Raw genomic sequence first — 21,397 nt, 5'->3', positions numbered from 1 at the left:
GGTTCTTCTCAAGCTGGAAGCAAAACCAGCGGACGATTTTTCCATCATACACCACCTTAGAAATCCATCTTCCTATCTATAATCATTTACTTTTTCACCTGAACATGGAATAAGACACAAAATTTGTTTACAGCCAAGAGGAAAAAACTCATGTTTATTCAGCCATGGATTTCACATTGTGAAAAAAAAAGAAAATGTACAAAATGCCATAGAAATAGAATGCTTCATGACATCCAAGACAACAAACGAGGCCTGATAAACAACAAGTGCCCGTGTTTTTGTTCTTTTTTTTTTTTTGGTCTTTAAGAACATACAAATATGCATCAGGGTAAAAGCAGCATGTTGGCGCTTAGCATAGCCGTAAACCAACACTGCAAAGTAGCTTGAATCGTTGAATAAAACAGTCGACTTTGGTGCATTATTACATACAAATAAATGCTGGTTTTTCTATTACAATAATGTGTAGGGGGGCCAGATCTTAACTTAATTAACTTTTCGGATTACAAGGTGTACCTAAAAACCACAAATGTACCTTATGTACCCCAGAATATGGTGGATAAGAATGGAAAAGCAAAAAGCACTAATAGGTGTGTTTTTTTGGGGTATATTTCCATATTTGAACAATGATTGATAAATCGATATGTTGATTGAAGTGTAAATATTATTCTGGGAACAGGTTCGAAGCCATTTTGTGATGTGATGTTTGTTGCAACATGATTGAAAAGAAAAATATAAACGAGAAAATATAAAAAAATACAATATAAAAAGAATTGCTGGGAATATTAGCAATACATTGTATGCAATGGGATTCGAGTCCGGGTTGCGGCGGTGAGGGTGCCGACACTTTTCTTCTAGACCACCTGTGCTTCCAGATGCTATACGAAAAGACGGAGTTATCTACACAAGGTGCCAGAAACACAGATATGTACAGTGCATTCCGATCGATTAAACCGTTTCTAAACTTCTTCACCTGTCTATCAATAACGTTGCGAAAGACAGAAACAAAAAGTCAACAAAATACTATACATGCTATTTTACGTACATATACATAATTAACCGAGAGGTTATTGACGCACTAGTGAAGAAGTTGACGGTTTAATCAGAATGCATTACAAAATTTGTCATTCTGGCACCATGAGTAAAAATTGCGTGATATCATCTGGGGATCTTGTGGAAAACTGTCTGTGTCCTCATCTTTGCTATCCGGGTTTGATTCCCATTCTAAACAATGACTTTATACAGATACTTACGGACTGATTAATCGTTGCACAATTATATGCTGTAAGTGTATAAAGAGGCCATAAAACACGGTAGCTCTCACTGTAGTCTCAATTTCATTCACCTAATAGTCTGGTGCGCCTGATATAAGAAAAAATATTTGACAAAAGGACTGGAAAATGCATCAATAGTTGTGATTCGATTTCAGATCCACCAGCTGTCATGTGACCAAGTAGGCAAATTTGTGGAATTCTTCCTAATCCCAAACTATGCAAGATAACCGCACTGTGGTGTGTGTGCTTTTATCACTAAAGTTAACCGAGACCCCTCCCTCAAATCAATCCTGCTGTTTATCCTGTGGGCAGCTGCGAAGATGGCTGCATTTTTAGCTGTCAGTCACCGGCAATCGTCACGTGACGCCACGGATAATTGTCGCACTTTTTTTGGGGGGGGGGGGGGGGGGGGGGTCGCAGTAGGGGAGGGGGACGACGAATGGCTGATGTAAAGCAGGTTTTTTGGGGCTGAGTTGGAATTCTTTTCACTCGACCCCCCCGAGGGCCCCACGCCGTGGGTAATCTGAGCTTTCTCCGCCTCCTCATTAGGAGTGCGCGAGCCGCGTTTACACAGACGGGTAATATATAGCTTGAAATAATATCTACCGCGATAACTAGTTGCCTGGTTTTTAGGCCACTTTATGTAATTGCTCTGTGCAAAGCCTGGATTCACTTTCTTGCACACTTTCATTTTCAGTATTTTTAGGATTAGTGTGTATTTTTTGACAAGTAGGTGTTCCGGTATAATAAATAGTGAGTTCAAGGAAGAATACAACTACGGAGTGTCAAAGTGATCGTACCACATTTTTTTTGCACAGCCCTTTGCACCCGTAGCAGCAGGATATCTGATAATTATATCAACTCCCTCTCTAGGTATGGCTCTTGTTTTATAAAATAAATGCAAATTCTTCAACCTATGAGCATTTAAAAAATGCAGGGGTAGTTTTTATTATTTTTCAATACAGTTTGTGATATGATTAAAGTTTTACCACTGAGAGTCATTAAATAATGCACACTGTCCCTATAGAAACTGCTGCCATTTTTTTCTCTATCGTTAAAATCGCACTACCAAATTTTTTTACGGTGAAGTTGCGGCATTTTAGTGCTCTTTAAAGGGACAGTGTGTATTATTCAGTGCCTCCTAGTGGTACAGAAACTTTCATTCAGAAAAAGAAAAACTAAGCTATCATACGAATGCTTATTATTATAAAAAAAAAAAAAAACATGGGTCGAGAAATTTGTATTTATTTTACATACTGCAGGGGTCTCCAACGTGGTGCCCTCTAAGGAAAGCTGATCACCAGTGCCAGGTCATTGTGATTTTCTAGAAAAATTATTTTGTAGCAGTTGACAATCTATTTAACCTTAGTTACAATAATTAACCTGGTAATAACATGGTACCCACATAGTAATAACAATTTATTTGTTTAGAAATGGTTAAACTGGGTGTTCTTTCTGCTAATCAGTAACAAAAAGGATCTGTTTTAAAAAGGTTGGAGACCCCTGATTTAAGGAAATCCCTACTCAGAAGGCCCCGCTATATTTGTCTGGGATCTTGCTGCTACATTGGCTCTGTGTCACTGTTTTTTGTTCACATTAGATAACAGTGTCATCTAGTGGTGAAATATTACACATTGGGGCGTTAGGATACATTATGTTTTATAAGAAGCTATTTTGTCAAAATCAGTATTACATGAATGTATGTAATTGTATTATACTATTCTATGGTTTGTGAAAAGTCAAAAGTTCTCCATGTTAACTTTTAGTTTGTAGGTGTTAAGGGAGCAAAAAATGTGTGAGTGTGTGGGGGGGATTATTATGTGTTTTCCTTTAATTAGTCAGCTTTTTCTGCAGCATCCCCAAAAAATAATAACGACCTAGTTACACTATTGATATAAAAAGTTGCAGTTCTTTTTTTATTCCATCCCGTCTCCAACCTCCAATAAATATCCATTGCAATACACACGACCACAAAGGGAGTCTTTTCAAACTCCCCCCTTGCACAGCAAAAAAACTCTTCCAGCAATAAAAGTCGTAAAAATCCACCAACAGGATAAAAAGCATTACATTGCCGCAAGTGAATAGACGAGTTTGACGCGTGCGAAAAAGTCACTTTGTGGAGTCAGCGCTCGCGAGGCAAAACAAAAAAAAGCATCAGCGGCAGAAAGCGGCATGCCCGAAACAAGGCAGCTCCACCTAAAATTCCGCCCTCAGTTCTCCACACGTCATCATAAGCGGGGTTGGGGTCAAAGGAAGGAGCTTATTAGCGGATGAAGAGCTTTGTGCGCATTCAGTCCAAACGCATGCAGGACACTGCAGCTTCTTTTGGCGCCCAGACGAAAAACAACAAAAACATCCAATTGTAGTTGAAATGTGCCACGCCAAAACGTTTGGCCGTTTACGGTCGACGTCCCGTCTCGAAGTTCTTTTCTCTGAGTAACTCGTCACAGTCGGGAGTTCAGTAGATGGTGGAAATAAACACACGAAACCCAGCAAGGATCTGGAAGAGAATAGAGAGGAGTTTTGAATTTAACACAAAGCACACAATCATATTTGACTTAACAAGTAACTGTGGTATACAGGGTTCGTACACATTTTAAAGACTCTGAAAGGCAATTTTCTCATTTGTCCATCAGTGTGAATCATGCATTTCTCAGAGCCACATATATATCTGTAATTTACATTTGTGATTTTTAATCTTCCGTGTGCATTTATCAAAATATTTATATTTAGATCTTGAGTAAATCACGAAGTACAGAGCCATTAAAAAACATTTGCTCCCTTCCTGGATTCTGTGTTTTTTCCATATTTTCACATCATCAGGTTTCATATCATCATCAGAGACAATCCAAGGTAACAAAATGCAGTTTTGAAATGTAGATTCAATTTATCAAGGCACTAAAAATAATCTAGACATATCTGCCCCCTGTGTGAAAAAGTAATCGCCACGCCTTGTTAAATCACAAAGCAACTGTGTTTTGGGAGAGCTGAGTTGTATTCCATTAGCCACACCCAAAATGGATTGCCACCGCCTGTGTTGAATCAAGAATTCACTTGAATTGAATCTGTTATACAAAGTGAAGTGGACTACAAAATCCTAAAACCACAATATAAATGCCACAATTTAAAGAAATTACAGAAGAAATTAAAAAAATATATTTTTAAGGCATCCAGCAAACCATTGCCAGAACCATTATCTGCAAATGAAGTAAACTGTGAACAGCAGCAAACTTTCCTAAGGGTGGTCTACCAACTAAGATTATTCTAAGAGTGCGACGAGAAAATTACAAAAGAACCTCGAAAAATATCAAAGGAACTACAGGCCTTGTTGGTCTCTGTTAAGTTTAGTGTTTATGACTCCACTAAAAGAAAGACAGTGGCCAAAAATGGCATCAATGAGAGCATCCTATTCAAAAACCACTGCTGTCACATGAGAAGAGTCATCTCACATTTTCCAAAAAGAATCTTGATTATCTTTAAGTCTTTTGGAGAAACATTAAGTGGACTGATGAGTCCAAAATCAAACTTTTTGGAAGTTGTGAAACCCGTAACATCTGGCGTAAAAATGGTGCAGCATTTGAAAAAAAAAAGAACATGAGGCCAACAATAAAGTATGGTGGTGAATGCTTTCCTGCCTCAGAACCAGAACGACCTGCTGTGGTTGATGGAATAATGAAGTCTGGTGTTTACCAGAAGATCCTGAAACTCGAGCGCTTTTAGATAATGCCGCAGGACAAATCCGATTTTTTTATGCCTTAATAAATCGAATCAACATTTCAAAACTGCATTTTGTTTTTCCTTGTGTCGTGTCGGTGTGATATTTAAATTGCTAATTTAAACAATATACAGGAATCAAGAAGTACTTTATCGGGGCACTGTAGCTAGCTACGACTAGTCCGAGATCCAAAGGGCAAAACCAAAATTCATCGGAAAAATAATTCTGTGGAGAATGCAATCAAATGTTTGTATCTTCTCACAAAAGCCAATGGCACTTTAAATGAGTTTTACCTCACTTCGTAAGGCCAACGAGCAGCTCCATAAAGTCTAAAAATGATAGCCGGCGGACGATCGTCCGTTACGCTTCCCTAGGGGGAAGACATTTAATAGCAATCTTTCTTGGCTCGGCCCACCCCTTTCCAACTCGCGAGCAAGCTGTCAGCCTGAACTGTGGTGCACAAAAGGCCAGCTGAGGTTTAAATAACTGGCAGGATTAAAGCCGTCGGTGAGCGTTTTGAGCCAGCGAGTAATCCCGCGCCATTAGCCGCTTCCCAGCCTTTATCCGGCGAGGACGTACGCGACGGATCCTCGCCCACGCCTTGTTGTCGAGTGCCGGCGGCCACGTGTGGGCGACCCTCAGCTGCCCGAGCGCCTAAAACGTCGAAGCCGTTCACCATCATCACGGCTGAGAAAGATGGTGGAACAAACGCAGTGTGTGCAGGGGCACTAGGGTTTAGTTTGCGCAAGCAAATAGCCCGGCATTGCCAGAAATTGTTCTTGGGCGAGGTTGTTGGGGCTGTTTGTTGAAACGTGTATATAAAAACAGTTGTGTCAATCAATATAGAAGATTGGATTGGGTTGCTTGCAGTGGTCGGTAGTTGGGAGCCATAAGGTGTTAGACCCCACGAGAGCAGATGTTTATTGATTTACTTGGTATTTATTGTGGAGCCTTGAACAAAACCGGGCCGAAGACAGTAGCGGAGGCCTAAAGTACAACTGTAGAAATTTTTATAAAAATCAGTACAGCCTTAAGGGAGCCTATAAGTCACAAACAAACGCACAGACACTGACACAAATCGGAATTTATAAAGTAGTTTACATTGATATAGTTTTATTGAGTGATACACTCAAGTTTTTTTCTGACTGATTGCAAGAAGAGTAATCCCTCGCTGTATCGCGGTGGTTCAGTTGCAGTTTTGATACTTTGTGGATTTTTTTTTTGTGTTTTATTTTTTTCTGCATTCTCATACTAAACAGCTGATCCACCCCTTTTCTGCCCGTGTCTTCCTGTGCGTCAATAACATTGAGGTCTAAGTTGTACACACACGTTAAACAGCTAGACAAACCTATGCGCAAATATTTTTGGTCGAGTTTATACTTGATCATTGCAACTTTGAATATCCAGGGATCAGAATGGAGATTTTCATTTTCAGCTGAAATAGCCAGGGTCCAGGAATAAAGCAGGGCGGAGCCCAACCAACAATGCGGCCAATTTTTCTAACGGCCGCCAGGGTGCGCCAGAGCAATAAAGGAAAGAGTGAGACAGTCGGATTTTGAATTTGTTTGCTACGCAAGAGAAAAAGTGAAAAAGTCGGAATGCCTTAGGGGTTCAAAAACAGTGGAAATCCGCGGATCCGCGGAAAATTCTGATCCCTGAATATCTATATTTTGAACAACTTTTTACTTTCGGGTTTTTGTCGATTACAATTGTGATATTCGGCAGACAAAAAAACAGTGAATACAAAATAATGATTTTAAAGTTATTCTCAAGCTCTTTAACTCATTCACTGCCACCCTCGCAAAACATTTGTTTTAGCTTTCTATGGCAACCTAGCTAACCTAGTTAACCCGTATAGGAGCTTATTCAAAATGGATCTTTGATGTCTATAGTCGCCTAGATAAAAGGGATGTGCGATTTATAGCTGTCAATGTCAGCCAAGCTAAAATACTGTAGATCTTAGACGTCTATAGTCGTCAATGGCAGGAATAAGTTAAAGAATCCATCCTAGACTTACTTTGCCAAGGTACTGTCTTTTCTTAACTTAAAAACAAAAAAAGTGATGTCAACAAAAAATTGCTGTTTTTGGAGCACTACATCTTATATTAGATGTGTAAATCCCCAAACAGTGATTCAAAACATTTCTTTATATGTGCGTTGGCAAGCTAATAAATTATTGACAAGGGAAAAAAAAAAGATTTAATCCGGTTTAACTAAGTAGGATTACAATTCTATTTGATGTAGTATGTTATTATCCTTTACGCTTTTGATTTAGAGGCAAGATCTTGGGCCCGGAATTCTCTTGGTGGAGGATTTGTCAAGCATATACTTACTTTTACTCAATTATTTGGATGACTTATTTTAAATTGAGTGATTACTGATTATTTATAAGTAACTGTACTGTGCGCGCTTTGGGGCACTAAGTGTGCACTTAGGCGCTGCACTTCGGGGCCACACATACTTCGGCGCTGATGTGCACACTTGATTTGAGCGACCAAACCTGAAATAAACCCGAAGCTGCACCTCTGCGCTTTTAATAGTGAGCTCTGACATCTGCATATCTACAGTAACTACAGGATTGGTAAATTCATTCAGTGAGGTAAGATCAGGCCCCCAAAAAATCTTCAGCCGAAGAAGCTTTGGCGCCAAAGTACGCACAGCGCCGAAATGCAGCTTCGGGTTTACTTCAGGCCCGGTCCCTTAAATCCAGTCAGATTAGTCTTATACCAGTTTGTTGGATTTTTAGGCCCGATCTTACCTCTTTTTGAATACATTTACCAATCCATGTACTGTGTAAGATCTCACCATTAAGAAACTATTTCATACATAAATTGATATAAAGACAAAAGCTTTAATCTGGTACGATGCACAAGGATATTTCAACGTTACATGTTTGGTTCCAACTGTTACTTCTCAGGTAATATTTGGGGGAATGAATTTAAAAGGCAGCTAGCACATTTTTCCATGCCCATTGAGTCGACCTGGAAACCGACGAAGCAAATATAAGCTTAAAAATTAAAAATCCAGCGATCAAATAATTGCATGACGTCGCTAACAGCATCTGATTTTCGGAAAGCGACAATGGCGGAGAAGTCTCAGGCGTTTGATTTTACACCTCAGTTACAGCAATTCCCACACCAAAATCTATATTTAAATAATCCAATGGTGTTCAAAAGAGATTGTTAAACTGTACTCGTACTAATGTCTGAACAGGATTTTTATACTTGAGGCAGACTTTCCAACCACGAGAGTTTAATTGTTTATGTAGTAGCAGGTTAAACACCTGATGGAAATTTTTTGGGGAAGGCATTATTGAAAAAAGTTAAGATACGAGCTAGATTTTCACTGGTGGCAGGCAACACTTCATTAGAAAAATCATGTAATTACATTTTAGTTGGCTAATCAAGTTCAAGTTTCAAGTAAGCCCAGGTAATCGTGAAGTGAGGTAATCTATTCTATTCCATTCTATTCTATTCTAAGAAACGCCTTGCTTTGACTTGAAAATGTCTGTCCCATAAAATGTAAACATTACACAACTGTTATACTCAAAGAAGTCCAGGGGTTGGTCATGATGAATGCTTCCCAATGGGACAGCCTCTTCCCAGTCTGCCACAAGCAGTGTGACCTCATCAAAGGGAGGTGACACAGAGTGGATTAGCCCAACCCAGGCGTTGTGGCCTGCTGGCGTGCCCCTCAACCCCCCAACCCCCTTCTAATTGGCCAAACGGCTATGAGTAACCTCCCCCACAGGAGCAATAAAAGTATCCTATTCTACGTCAATTACCCTCCCAGTCCTCTGGCACGTCTCGGCAGTTACTTAACTAACGCATGCCAAACACATGCCCCCTCCCTCCTCGGACCTCCCGCCACTCGCCTGGCTTGAGAGCCACTCCGGCATTCCTTTATGCAATCAAAGAACCTGCAAGAATGTCCAAGAAGTAAATCGGCCTGAATTCAAAAGGTCTTGATGAATGAGACTTAGAACTTTTTCCCACATTGCTAAAATTCCCACGCAAAGAATTCTAATAACTTGCTTTGGCCCTTGCTGACGGCCACATAGTCTTCCAACGTACGACATTTGTGGTGTATGGTACATGGTACATACTGGCACACAAGTAGCACTCTAAAATTGAAATACATAGTGGCCAAGATAAAAGATCTTTGCTACCTGAGATGAGTGAAGGTCTTTAGGAGGGCAGATGCTTCCAGGTGCTGACGAAGGCGGTGGGAATGAGAGAGTACGGCACCGTGGTGATGCTGTTCCACGCGTCAAGCGTAGGGTCATAGCAGTCTAAGGTTTTGCAGCGTTGCGTGCCAAAGTAGCCCCCCACCACATACAGTTTATTCCCCGACGCTACTGCCTGGCAGCTCATGCGCTTGGCCGTCACGTCGCCAACTTTGGTCCACTGGTAGCTCTCACTGCTGAACTTGTAGGCCGAGCATGCTGAGAATTCTGTGTCACCGCCCATGACAAAGATCTGGTTGCCTAGGACGGCAGCAGCAGTGTAGCGCCACGGCTGCGGGCAGGATGCAGGCACGGTCCACCGGTTCTCCTGGGGGTCGTAGCACTGCACCTTAGGCAGCTTGTCATGGGTGACGCTCGTTCCCCCGAAGGCAAAGAGCTTCAGCTTGACGCTGACCACCGCCGCATTGCTTACGCCTTCCCTCAGAGGCGCAACCATGCTCCACTTGTTGGCTGCCGGGTCGAACTGCTCAACTTGCTTGAGCGACACGGACGGCGAGGCAGGAAGGCAGCCGGTCGCTGCCGTGTGACCACCGACAACGTACAGGCAGTGTTTGAGTTCTGCAGAGCCATGACCAAACCTGGCAATTAGCATGGGTGCAGCTTTGGACCATTCCTCATGGATAGTGTCATAGACCCACACGTCTTTGGAGACACCATTCTCTGATCCTCGCCCCCCAGTGATGTAGACCTTGCAACCAATGGCGCATGCGCTGAATTCCTTTCTTGGGCTAGGAATGTCTGCTTTGGGGATGATCTCTTTGGCCTTCTGGTCCACCAGGTACAACTTGTCGCACATGAAAGTCTGGCCCCCGAGGAGAAAGAGAGCGTGGCTGGTCTTCCGAGGTCGGGCGCACTGGCTGTTTACCACGCCGTCATTTTGCAGAATCCTAAGCTTACACCGGATGGCCTCATCCACCAGCTCCTTGCTCCCAACCTGGGCATTGATCAGCTCTTCAGTAGATACATTTTCCATCAGAAAGATGGCGGGCAGCAAGGCCAAGCGGACAGTCCCGAGGAGCTCCGGGAGGTCGCAGTGGCGCCTCTCCAGGTCATAGTTGATCCAGTTAAGGGCGGCCTCATACACCAGTCGCTCATCTTCTGTCTCCAGTTCTTCGTGGGAAAGCAGCTGGACCACCATGTCTTTGGGCAGCTGGAGGAAGTCCTCAGTCTTGCAAATTGCAGGGAAGTTGCTGAGGCACATGCTCCAGGAGAGCTCCGACAGCTTGGTACACTGGTGGGCGTCAGAGAGTAGCAACATGCCCAAGCAATTGGATGGGTGGAGGTTCCTCTCCAAGAACTCTGCACAGGCATCGCGGATGTCTTGAAACTCAAGCATGTCGCCGGCCTCCAGCAGTGACTCAGCATTCTCCTCGTTGATGACTACCCGTGAGGTGTATGCATAGTCCAGCAGCAGTTCCAGCACCTCCGGGTGGACAGAGTCGTGGAAGTCTACCTCGCTAGCCTGGCTCTCGCGCAGCCCGCCGCTGAACATGGCCTCGAAGTAGCGGCTGCACGCAGCCAGAACGGCGCGGTGGCACGGGAAGGAGCGACTGCCAGCATGAAGGAGCACATCAGTGAACAGACGCTGCTGCCGCAAGGAGTTCAGATGCATTAGGACGCTGTCGGCATATGACGATTTATGGAACAGGTAGATGTTCATGGAGCCTGTGCTAGCCCGGGACTTCCGGTTCTCGTGGCCGCACACGGACATTTTCATTGAATCCTGGAAATAAAAACAAGGAGAGCGAAATGAATTCGAAGTTTAATTTATATGTTTTTCACAAAAGGGAAGCAATATTTTTAAATCGAGGGATGGTGTAAAAATAGTCTGCAGTTTGCCATAATCTTTGGTCTGTGCAGCCCTTTGAGACTCCTTGTGATTAAGGGCGTCACAAATAAACATGACTTTACTTGAATATTTACATATCATTTTATTAACGATTTATTAATTTATTGTTTCTGTTTCTTTTTGTCTCTGGGTTCGGTGGAAATTCACCAAGAAAAAGACCATACTGGGGCAACAGTTTCATCTGAAAGGCACTCCACCTGGCTTGAGTTGCATGCACCATCAACTTTGAAAGGTCAGACTCATTTCGTGAAAAACTCTCACAAAAGGGCAAAAAACAGTCGTCCCCAGAGAATTCCAAACATCAAAACAATTTGAGGTGGTGACGAAGATGACATACATAAAAGTCATGCCCGGGATTCCAACTACGATCATCAGTCAACTATTAATGTTGACGCTTTTCACGAGTGCTTTTTCTCACTTGCTGGCATTCCAGGAATGCGTGCAGTAAAAGTTCACACAGCAGCTGGTTAGCTTATCAAGGGGTGCTAACAAGCGCATTTATGGCAACTAGCACATGGAGCTGGATGCAATGGATTAAATACAGTGATCTCTTGATAACTGCACAGAAAAGAGAGCAGCAAATGGCAAAAATAAAACCCACCCAAGTTAATGGTTATAATTGCCTATATAAATCGCTGGAAATATTAATCTACAACTATGATGTCAACAGATGGACCATCATTGTTACATAATTGATAAATAATTCTCCTAAATCATAGACATTTAATCCAATGTCAGTAGTTATTACAAGTATTGTGATAACCTCAAATAATTTGGTTAAGGACGTCACCGCGAGTGTCCGCACACAGTAGAAAATATCTAAGAAAAGGGCCTGACAGGACTGCTTGCATTCCATCGCGACTGAGGCAAAACTGTCACCTTGCAGTTTTTGTATCTATTAAGATGACAACCACACACAGATACTGCATTAATTCTTGACTAAAAAGTTTGATTTCAAATATGCTTCTTAGTAAAATTCAAACCAATTTGCTCAACTTCTGTCAATTTATTTTATTAGCGGGCAACCAGGACTAGTCACAGAGCTAAAGATATGTTCATGCATGCATGTGTACGGAACGTTTCGACTTGTTGAAACTCAACATTTAGCAGTGCCAACATTTCCAAGAGCCATAAAGGTAATCGCGCCAAGGAGTTACACACTGTGCTATCCATCTTGATGACAATATAGTTAACCAAGCACTTCAAATAATAATAATAATAATAATAATAATTTCCTTGTATTGTCATTCTGTGTAACAATGTACACAGAACGAAATGTCGATTGCACCTGACCCGTTGTAGCGAGCCGATGCAGCCGCAGCCAACAGAGGGCGCCGCCGACCACTTTTTAAGTCTTAGGAATGACTCGGCCGGGGCGCGAACCACCGACCTCCCAGTCTCAAAGCGGGCGCCTTACCATCTAGGCTACTGAGCAAACCCATACAGACGCTCCCCAACTTACAACTGTTCGACATACGCAAAACGGTAGCTACGAACATTTTTTTCGGGATGTTAAAAAATATCTGGACATAGCTGTAAGTTGGATTTTGTATTGTGTGCACCTTTTTCCAAGTAGAGAACAAAGTTGTAGGCTTTCTTTCCGCTGCGTGGCGCTGTGAGAGGTCACCCAGCATCCACTACGAAGAAGAAATCCGGCTTTTACTTCCTGGTTTGTGTGTAATCATAACAACATGTACTGTATCGCTAGAGCGCTAAGAACTTTGACATTTTTACTGTTCAATATCTCGTGCATCCATTCAATATGGTTGGTGTAAAGTTAAAAAAAAAGAGACGAGCCGTTTCTTTTGAACGGAAAGTGGAATAAGAAAGCTTGATGCGGTTGAGAAAATGGTCGTAAAGCTTTTTTTTGGACACTTTTGACCATGGAGGAGGACCTCTTGAAGTGCATCTCCCAAAAGTAAGTTAAACCTCACTTTATGTACATCTATACAGCATATTATTTTACCAAATGTTTGTTTAGTACAAAAAATACAGGTTACTTATACAAGCCTTAGACTTACTTATATAAACCTTAAACATACAAAATATAGCACTGAAGCAACTTACAAACGACCGTCCGGAACCTAACTCGTTTGAGGCGTCTGTACACAGTTATCAAAATGGCCCAGAAAAATCATTGACTGCTCTCTGCCCAATCTGGAGGACATTGCTGGCTTGCAATACCATAACAGAGCAGACATTGTAAAGGACTACTCTCATCCTGGCCACCACCTTTTTGACCTGTTGCGCCCTCGAAAGTGCGTCATGTCAAGGACTAACAGGATCAGAGAATTTTTTTTATTCCAGGGCCATCACCACCCTGAACAAGTGCCAAGACTGAAAAATGTCAAACTCGTCAGATTTATTGAAAAAAAAAAAAAAAAAAAAAAAAGTATTCATATGAGGAAGCATGGCGGATGGGTGGTTAGCGCGCAGCCCCATGGTGCAGAGGTTCAGGGATCGATTTTAGCTACAACAGCCTTTCTGTGTGGCGTTTGCATGCTCTGTCCTGCGTGGGTTTCCTCCGGGCATGCCGGTTTCCTCCCACATTCCAAACTACTGAATGTCAGGGTAATTGGTCGGTTCAAATTGTCGAGCGAGTTATTGGCCTACATGTGCCCTGCGACCGGGTGGCAACCAGTTCAGGATGGGCTCCAGCACCCCCGTGATCCTATTGAGGATAAGCGGTGCAGAAAATGGATTGATGGGTATTCATATCCTATTCTTTCTAATCTCATTTTTCTTTTTTAGGTCTGCATGTTTTCCAGAAACGCCATGCATGATCTCATTGTAAACAGTATTCACTACGTTGTTATCAATCACAATATAAACAATTCTAATTTTAAATGGGTTTTGTGTTGCCTTTACATTGTTGCTCCTGGATATGATCCGGATTCAGTGTTTTGGTTAAAACAGTACAAGATTCTTTAATAAAAGACCGTTGAAGTAAAAGACGATTACTAGCCCAAACACATTTGACAGCTTCCGTGAAACAATGAATGATTAAGTTCACACAGCCGCCATAATTACTCTTTCGTGACAAAAATATTTTCTGCTTTACACAGCAGAAGAAAAACAGTTTCCAACACTCTGAGAACAGAATATTGTTGTTTTTTTTTTTCTCTTGTGTCTTTTCCTGAATGTTGTGGGTCAAAAACGTTCTTTCAAGAAGAGTGTGGCAGTTATCCTGTAAATAATTACTTAGATCATGGTTTGTTTTCTCATCGTCAGACATGACTAATGGAGCCATGAGCTCATCCCAACAATCAAAGGGTCCACTTCACCGAGGTCCTTTTAAAATCGCAGCCGATGACTGTTCTAACTGTAAGGCGGAATACACATGAGTAACAAGCATTTCCCCCCTGGTTTGGAATGATTAACGAACTTAAACAATAAGCCGCAAACGCCAACAAACAACACATGGAAATCCAGAGTGAAAAAGCCTGTGGCCTCCATCTGAAGACTGGCTGAATGTAAACTTGAAATCACTACCAGGTGTCCACAATCACGAACTCGGGAAGAGGGATGGGAATGTAAAGTGTGAGGGGGGGGGAGAGATCCTTGCAAGTAAACACAGGGATCAGATGGGCCTCATGGAAGAGACAAAAGTAAAAAGCCAGAACAGGGCGGAGGCTAGCATCCAAACTCCTCTGGATCTAATTTAGTGTTTCAGGCCAGCTGCTGTTGCATGCGCGCCAGCTGAAAAAAAAAAGGCTTTTACTCGCTGGCAATGTCTTACGTCTTGAAAAACCATCAATGACACCTCTGGGTTCTTTTCCTGGAGGTACCAACACCAAGGTGAAATAAGCCATGGTCAAAACATACTCAATTCATTTAATAGGCTTGAGGCACACCGTCAGTTTAAGGGTCAACAATGCTTCAAACTGAATTCCCGGCACCAGTGTTTCATTTTATTAAAAGATGTTTTAAGGTTGTATAAATCAAGGATAAAGTTATACGTGGACCACAGCACCAACTCAACGTGGATAAAGTTAATAAGGATGTCTGCATCTGTTCTAAGATAAGTCAACAGAGTAATTCTGGCAACATGTTGTCGCTTTGCTAGATAGAAATATAAAGTAATTTATAACGTTAACATCTCTAAGGTTAGGCTGACGCTTGCTAATGTTAGCTCTTGGCTGTGTTATACATCATGTTTGTCTCCTGGAAGTTTAGTGGCCTGTTTTGTGCTAGTTTTTGTAAGTTGGTAATCATACTACATTGTTAATTGTTGTGATTCAGGCTCTAGTCAACATAAGATTTCACCCCAAAAATTAGAATCAAGCAATAAGCTGTGCAGTGTGAACCTAGCCTATACATTAACTTTTGGACCGTAGCTTTTTTAACTCATCTGTAAATAACTCAGCATAAAACATTGCCAACATTTGTTATCTTAATGATTCAACGTAAATACTGAACCACCAAACTAACAGAGAGGCACTCCTCGTAGCTACAAATGGTAAAAAGGCTTGTCCTAGGAAAAATAGGCAGTTTAGACTAGCTGAGGCTTTTCATCAACCTTCTCAACAATGAAATCATTAATATAACCTTCCAATACATAGTTCAGGCCCTTTTGGTGACTTTGAAATCATATGTGATCTTTTTGGACCCAAAAAGCATCAATTGCCTTCTGCAAAATGTCTCCTACTGTGACACTTGCCATAGCGCCCTTAACAGAATGTTGAATGTTTGTCTGAGTGAGTAAATTAATGTCTGAGCTGCCGTCAAAGTTCTGAGCTTTTAGCCATCCCAATTTCTGGTATACAAGACACATCGGATAATAAGGAGCACTTTTACATTTCTGGCTAATTTGGGGTTTTTGGGTGCGCCTTATCGTCTGGGAATTAGAGTGCCAGGGTTCCCCCAGGATTTTTCCATTCAAATTTAGGACATTTTCAAGACCACATCCAATGAAATTCAAGACTAATCTCGCGCCTATTCTGGCATGGAGTTGCGGGAGGCGGGCCCCGAGTCGTAACGGATCCCGGCGCTCGACGCCATCCAGCCGCGACGGCGGGGTCTTTCAAACCCCACCTCAAAGGGGGCAGGGGGGATATGTTGGCGGTGGAACCGGAGCCAAATTTGGATTCATTTTATTGATATTGATGGCTCCAAAGCAGAGTGCATTGTCTATCAGTGGCAGAAGAAGTTGAAGCGGTCCCTTAAAGCAATGTTTTTCAACCTTTTTTGAGCCAGGGCACGTTTTTTACATTGGAAAAATTTTGCGGCACACCACTAACTAAAAATGTAATCAAATTACACTGAAATGTATGTTTAATTACAATATAATTTATAATACCCCCAGTTTTTACAGCACAGACACTTGACAATGACATAATAGGTGCAGAAATTGATTCATAAATGTTTTATATCTTTTTAAATTTTAATAAGAGACATTGGATAATTTTTCGCGGCACACCTGACTAGTGTGCCGCAGAACAGTGGTTGAAAATCACTGCCTTATAGCACTTTTAATGCCAATCTTCAGTAGACACTGTTGATATTTTCCTATTTGTTACGTCGTTACTAACATTACCAGGCATATCAATCCTGTAACGTTAGAATATTGTACACTTGTTCGGCCTGTTGTTCACTTTTTTTAAATTTTATTATAAATGGCCTTTCATAATGGCATTTATGGTTTTGGTGTTGGATTTCATCAAATAGATTTCCGCCAAAAATGCTACTAATACTCCAGATGTGAGTTATATATTTTATTTTCTTCTTGATTATAAATTTTTAGGCTGGTGCAACTTGTATTCCAGAGCGACTTTTAGTCCGGAAAATACGGTATGTATTTTTTTGAATGAATGTCACAAGGTTGATATGCGATCTTACAAAAGTTGGATTTATCTTTATATGGATTGGAAGTTATCAGCGTATACCTCTTTGTTAAATTTGTGTTACTCAAAAACTGTAATCAAATCTTTTGCATGGTTTTAATTGACTCACAAATATACTTAGTGACTGTGAAATGTAGTCCTGTTTAGTCAAAACCAAAGCTATTGTTGTTTTATGGCTTGCAACAGTTGGGTACAATTAAAGCGTAATTGTTTGTTTCATTGTCGATTGTGCCTACTGCTGTCGAAAGCGAGCGCTTTTATTGCTCCGCCTGTCACCATACGTCGCCGCTGGCGGAGAGCACAGCAGGTCCTGTCAAGCAGTTTATGATACCATGACAAAGCGGGTTTGTGAATATAAGAATGAAACAGCGCATTCCTCTAATATGGCTGAATGAACACATCAAAAACAGATTTTGATAAGTAAATACACCTGAATGCAGGGTCACAAAGTCAATTTAGTACAGCGAGAGCCTGGGCAAAGTCTGGCCGCATCAGGTTTACCACAAGAAAATCTGATGAAGGTCAAATATTTTGTTATTCACAATTTCCTTAACTGCCTAAGTCGTTGGGGTGCCTTGAGTAAGTACAGCCCGGCAGCGCCCACCCCTCTCGAGGCCATTTGTTTTGGAGGGAGTTTGGCTCCCCCACATAAAACAGGACAGGTTTCCATGGTTAGCAGTAGCGAGAGAAGCCTCCTGATCCGAGTCAGATACAGGTCATTCATCATCTAGGCGCCGTTGTTTTTTTCGTCTTCGGAGATGAGCCAGACCTTGGCATTGACTGGCAGCGGCTGATACCAGATCCTAAGTCACCGGGGAAAGACTATTTCGTTCCGAAATTTTGAGTATCACACTGTACAAAACTGGTTTAAAATGTTCATTTCACAAAGGTTCCAACGGCTTCTTTATAATTCTAGATACTAAAAAAGTGATAAGCAAGGATCGCTCCGATCACCCCAGCTACCACCTTTTTGACCTGCTGCCCTCAAACAAAACAAGCCCAACAGGCTTTGAGTCCCCTTCTTCCCCAGAGTCATGCCCCCAGCCTCCCCACCATCTCAAACAAGCACACAAAACACAAAAAAATATCTTGCTTGGGTACAAGAAGATCTACACCCACACTCCATTTACTTTTTGGCACATCAGTACTGCAATTTTCATTCTAGTATTCTTCATTGCACCATTACGATGCAAAAAATAAGGAGTGAAAAAATCGAAACCTATAGTCTTCGATGTGTATGCCATGAGTGAAACCAGGAAGAAACTAGCGAATCAGACTGCAAGGTAGATGTAAATCAATGTCAAACGTTATCATGCGAATTTTCAGCCCTGTCTCACTAATTAGCACAAAGGTAGCCTCCGTGTCAAACCTGTGCAGGCCGCACATACATTAAGCTTTCAATCTATGGCGGAGGCCTCAAACTATTACCTTACAAATGGCCTGCTGGCAACTCATTAAGACCTATACCTTAAATTATTGCATTTATATTTCTGGATTTCATTTGGACATGATTTTTTAGGGCTCAAAATGTTAAAAATGACTCATTTTCAATGTTTTCAATTTGTAAACTACTGCAATTCCATCAAGAAGTTAGCATCAGAGTCATAACAATCAGGGTTACAGGTCTTAAATTCGATGTTTGTGTCCCTTTTCTGGATACTCCGCTTTGGTTTCAATACGGACTAAAAAGTTGATAGGTGACAATGTGAGTGTAAAATCCACTTTCAGTTGTCACCCACCCTACGCCTTTTCTAAAGTCAGCTGGGTTGGACCACAACCCACCTGCAGCTCTAAGGAGCACAGCCCAATAGAAATGGTATGGTTGCTGTATGCCTTGTTTTTGAATAACCAAATAAGATTTGGCCTTTGTTTAATGTTTTGCAACAACTGGCACTGGATGTGAAATTGAATTACTCACACATGGCCCACATTTGTAGTTTGTGTAGATCATTCAGAAATATAGCAAAAGCTTTTGAACAAAACATCCATGGCCTTTCAATTATGTTGTTACAGCAACATTTTGCATCACTTTCAGGGCTCTTAAAAAATTGTCAGAGGGCAAGAACAGTCTGACCGCACCCACCCATCTCCAGGCTGTTTTTTGGGGTATGGGTTTTCTCCCCCACAAGAAACAGAGAGTACTGGTTTCCATCGTAACCAGTAGCAGGAGAAACCTCCCGATATGACCTTCATCTATCTATATCTATCCTGGTGATATTCCTTGAAACGGGTGACCGACAGCAAGACAAACACATACAAAAACAAAGAAAATAAAAAGGGAAAAGGAGCAAAAAACACAAAAATGTTTGTACCATGGCCAACCCAAATGCCCAAACACCCAAACAGGTTAAGCCCCTCGGGACCCAAGTTGGTAATGCTTTCGTCCCTCCAGATGAGACAAGAAAGCGGCCATGTAACTCTGGTCAGGGTGACACAACACACTCTTCTGTTCAACAGCAGGGCCCAACAGCTTTCAGTGGTTTACCCCTTCCGCATCATACAGGTGTCCTGCCCATCCCTTAGAACACGTCCAAACATCCCACTATCCTTTTCATCCGGTCGCCGTGATTTTCAGTGTAAAGCGAAATCCCGGTCTTCAGAGATGAGCCAGACCTTTGCGTTTGACAATACTAATACTAGATCCTAAATCACTGAAAAAAACGATATTGTTCCGAAATTTGGAGTCTCACATCACTTCTGGCTTTCATTTTGTTGAAAAACAAAACTTGTGGTGATGGCGTTAAATTCTTTGCTTTTGTGACATTTTGGCTCAAAACTTCTTTGTCCAGAAAGGACGTTGAATTTTGTACATTTTATTTATATTCAAAATTGGTATACGATGCTTTTATGCAAAAGACAAGGCGTGTGGACTTTATTTATAAGTAAAGTAAGACGTTAAAATTAGAAAAGCTATTTTTTTTTCTATGCAATAGTTTCGGTGTTGTTATAGGGGAAAATGCTGATTTTGAACGACACAAGTGGAATCTTGCCAATCAAATGATGAAAAAGGTATAATAGGTTATTTTATTTGTCGATCTGAATGTGCCTCATCTGACATTTACGTGTCTGAATAAACTGTGCATATTTCATTAATTCCTTCTCGTCGCTGCTCTTTGTTTCCTGTTGCATGCATCGTGTACACATTGCAGCTTTCTAGTTTCAACTCACTACAACAATCTGTTACTGAAATGAAGAAACAATCATTGTGGAATTACCAAAGATAAATGATCGTCTCGCTTACCCGATCAGGGGAACGCTGAAGTTCAACCTCGCCCGTGGAATCCCTCGGACATACCCGCGGTGACAGAGCCACGATGCGGCCGCCGTTCTTGCCTCTCCCCGCTTCTTCTTCTCGATCGAGCTGTCAACTCCGCTCCGCGGCGACTAGATTAGCAAGTTTGGGCAAGGAAGAGCGAGATTTAGGAGGTGATTATATCGCGACGATGGCAGCTCCTTGTTTTTGCTTTTGGTTGTCCAGCTGAGACTGTCTGGTCGTGTTGTGCTGCTCGCTGTCGCTTCCGCTCAGTGATGAGGGCTGATTGGGCGGAGTTTGGCCAAGGGGCGGGACTATTGTACCCCATCAAGCCAATCAGGTGGTAAGAGAGGGGGAGGGGTGTTGGCACGCAAAAAAAGAAAAACATGTACAGTGCTCTTTAGTGTATACACACACATTCACAATCCCACGCCATTCATCTCTATCATTTGCTGAGATGTGTTCTATAAAAAATGTGTTTACAATCACGAGTCTATCACTTTCAGAGTTTTCTGAGAAATGATGAGCTCATGCTCTATGGCGGGAAGAAGCTTGTTACTAGCATAATAATGGCCCAGCATTGCCGGGGTTGGCGTTGCTGGGCATCCTACTTGGTCGAGGTTGTTGGGGCCGTTGTTTGTTGAAAAAGTGCCAGGGAGCCACGAGGGAGTGCCAAAGAGCTCCATAGTCGCCCGTACAGAAAAGAAGATGTTTATCGTTTGTGTTGATATTTATTAGGTTTCAAGGCACTGTCATCTAAAGACACTCCCCCAGGCATAAAGTATAACTACATTTTCCCGAAAATTGTTTCAACCATTTCGGAGCCTATAAGCCACACGTAAACCGGGATTTTACATATAAGCTTAGAAGAAGATTTGAAAGAAGTTAAAATTTCACAGAGAGGCATCCTAGAAGAATGAAATATTTAGACGTTAATCTTTAAATTGCTGATTTAAAAAACTCACTAGAAGGTAGAAATGAAAATATGTTGTGCTATAAAGGGTAAAAGTAGACGTTTGATAATTTTTAACATGAGTTATGAGTCAGAAAACTTGATTTCATGCACAACTTTTTCCATTGCATTGTATTTCTGATGCACCTACAACTTGGGCCAGTCTCCAAGCACTACCTTGTCAATGTTGCCTATCTATCCTAATATTCTTTTTGTTTTTTCTTTAAGTTTTTTATGTTTATCCTGGAGTGCCACGTCAAATCTCGTT

General features: G+C 41.7%; 1 protein-coding gene and 1 long non-coding RNA gene across 4 annotated transcripts in view; one reads left to right on the top strand and one right to left on the bottom strand.

The window, feature by feature from the left end:
- The window catches only part of LOC148350321 (uncharacterized), a 46,633-nt gene extending 35,266 nt beyond the window's left edge, over positions 1–11,367 (top strand). For 2 of the 3 annotated variants that reach the window (XR_015853026.1, XR_015853025.1), the window contains exon 4: positions 11,233–11,367. This is a non-coding gene — a long non-coding RNA (uncharacterized LOC148350321). The remainder of the gene's footprint in view (positions 1–11,232) is intronic. The other variant, XR_015853023.1, reaches the window with a different exon arrangement.
- Positions 1,671–20,452, bottom strand: enc1 (ectodermal-neural cortex 1). The gene is made up of 3 exons (XM_088355720.1): positions 20,166–20,452; positions 9,155–10,955; positions 1,671–3,771 (listed from the first exon to the last, which is right to left on the bottom strand). Exon 2 carries the CDS (start codon positions 10,947–10,949, stop codon positions 9,174–9,176), a length of 1,776 nt encoding a protein of 591 aa, XP_088211846.1. The 5' UTR covers positions 10,950–10,955; positions 20,166–20,452; the 3' UTR covers positions 1,671–3,771; positions 9,155–9,173.
- Between the last annotated feature and the right edge of the window lie 945 nt (positions 20,453–21,397).

The sequence above is a fragment of the Urocampus carinirostris genome, chromosome 16 (genome assembly GCF_059441175.1).
Source record: "Urocampus carinirostris isolate Australia breed hairy pipefish chromosome 16, RoL_Ucar_1.0, whole genome shotgun sequence".
Taxonomy (NCBI): domain Eukaryota; kingdom Metazoa; phylum Chordata; class Actinopteri; order Syngnathiformes; family Syngnathidae; genus Urocampus; species Urocampus carinirostris.
Note: the sequence above shows the minus strand (reverse complement) of the source record. Positions and strands in the feature narration are given on the sequence as shown.

What these genes read in the sequence shown, in the direction of transcription:
- enc1 (XM_088355720.1), bottom strand. Translation starts at nt 10,949, where the DNA reads ATGAAAATGTCCGTGTGCGGCCACGAGAACCGGAAGTCCCGGGCTAGC.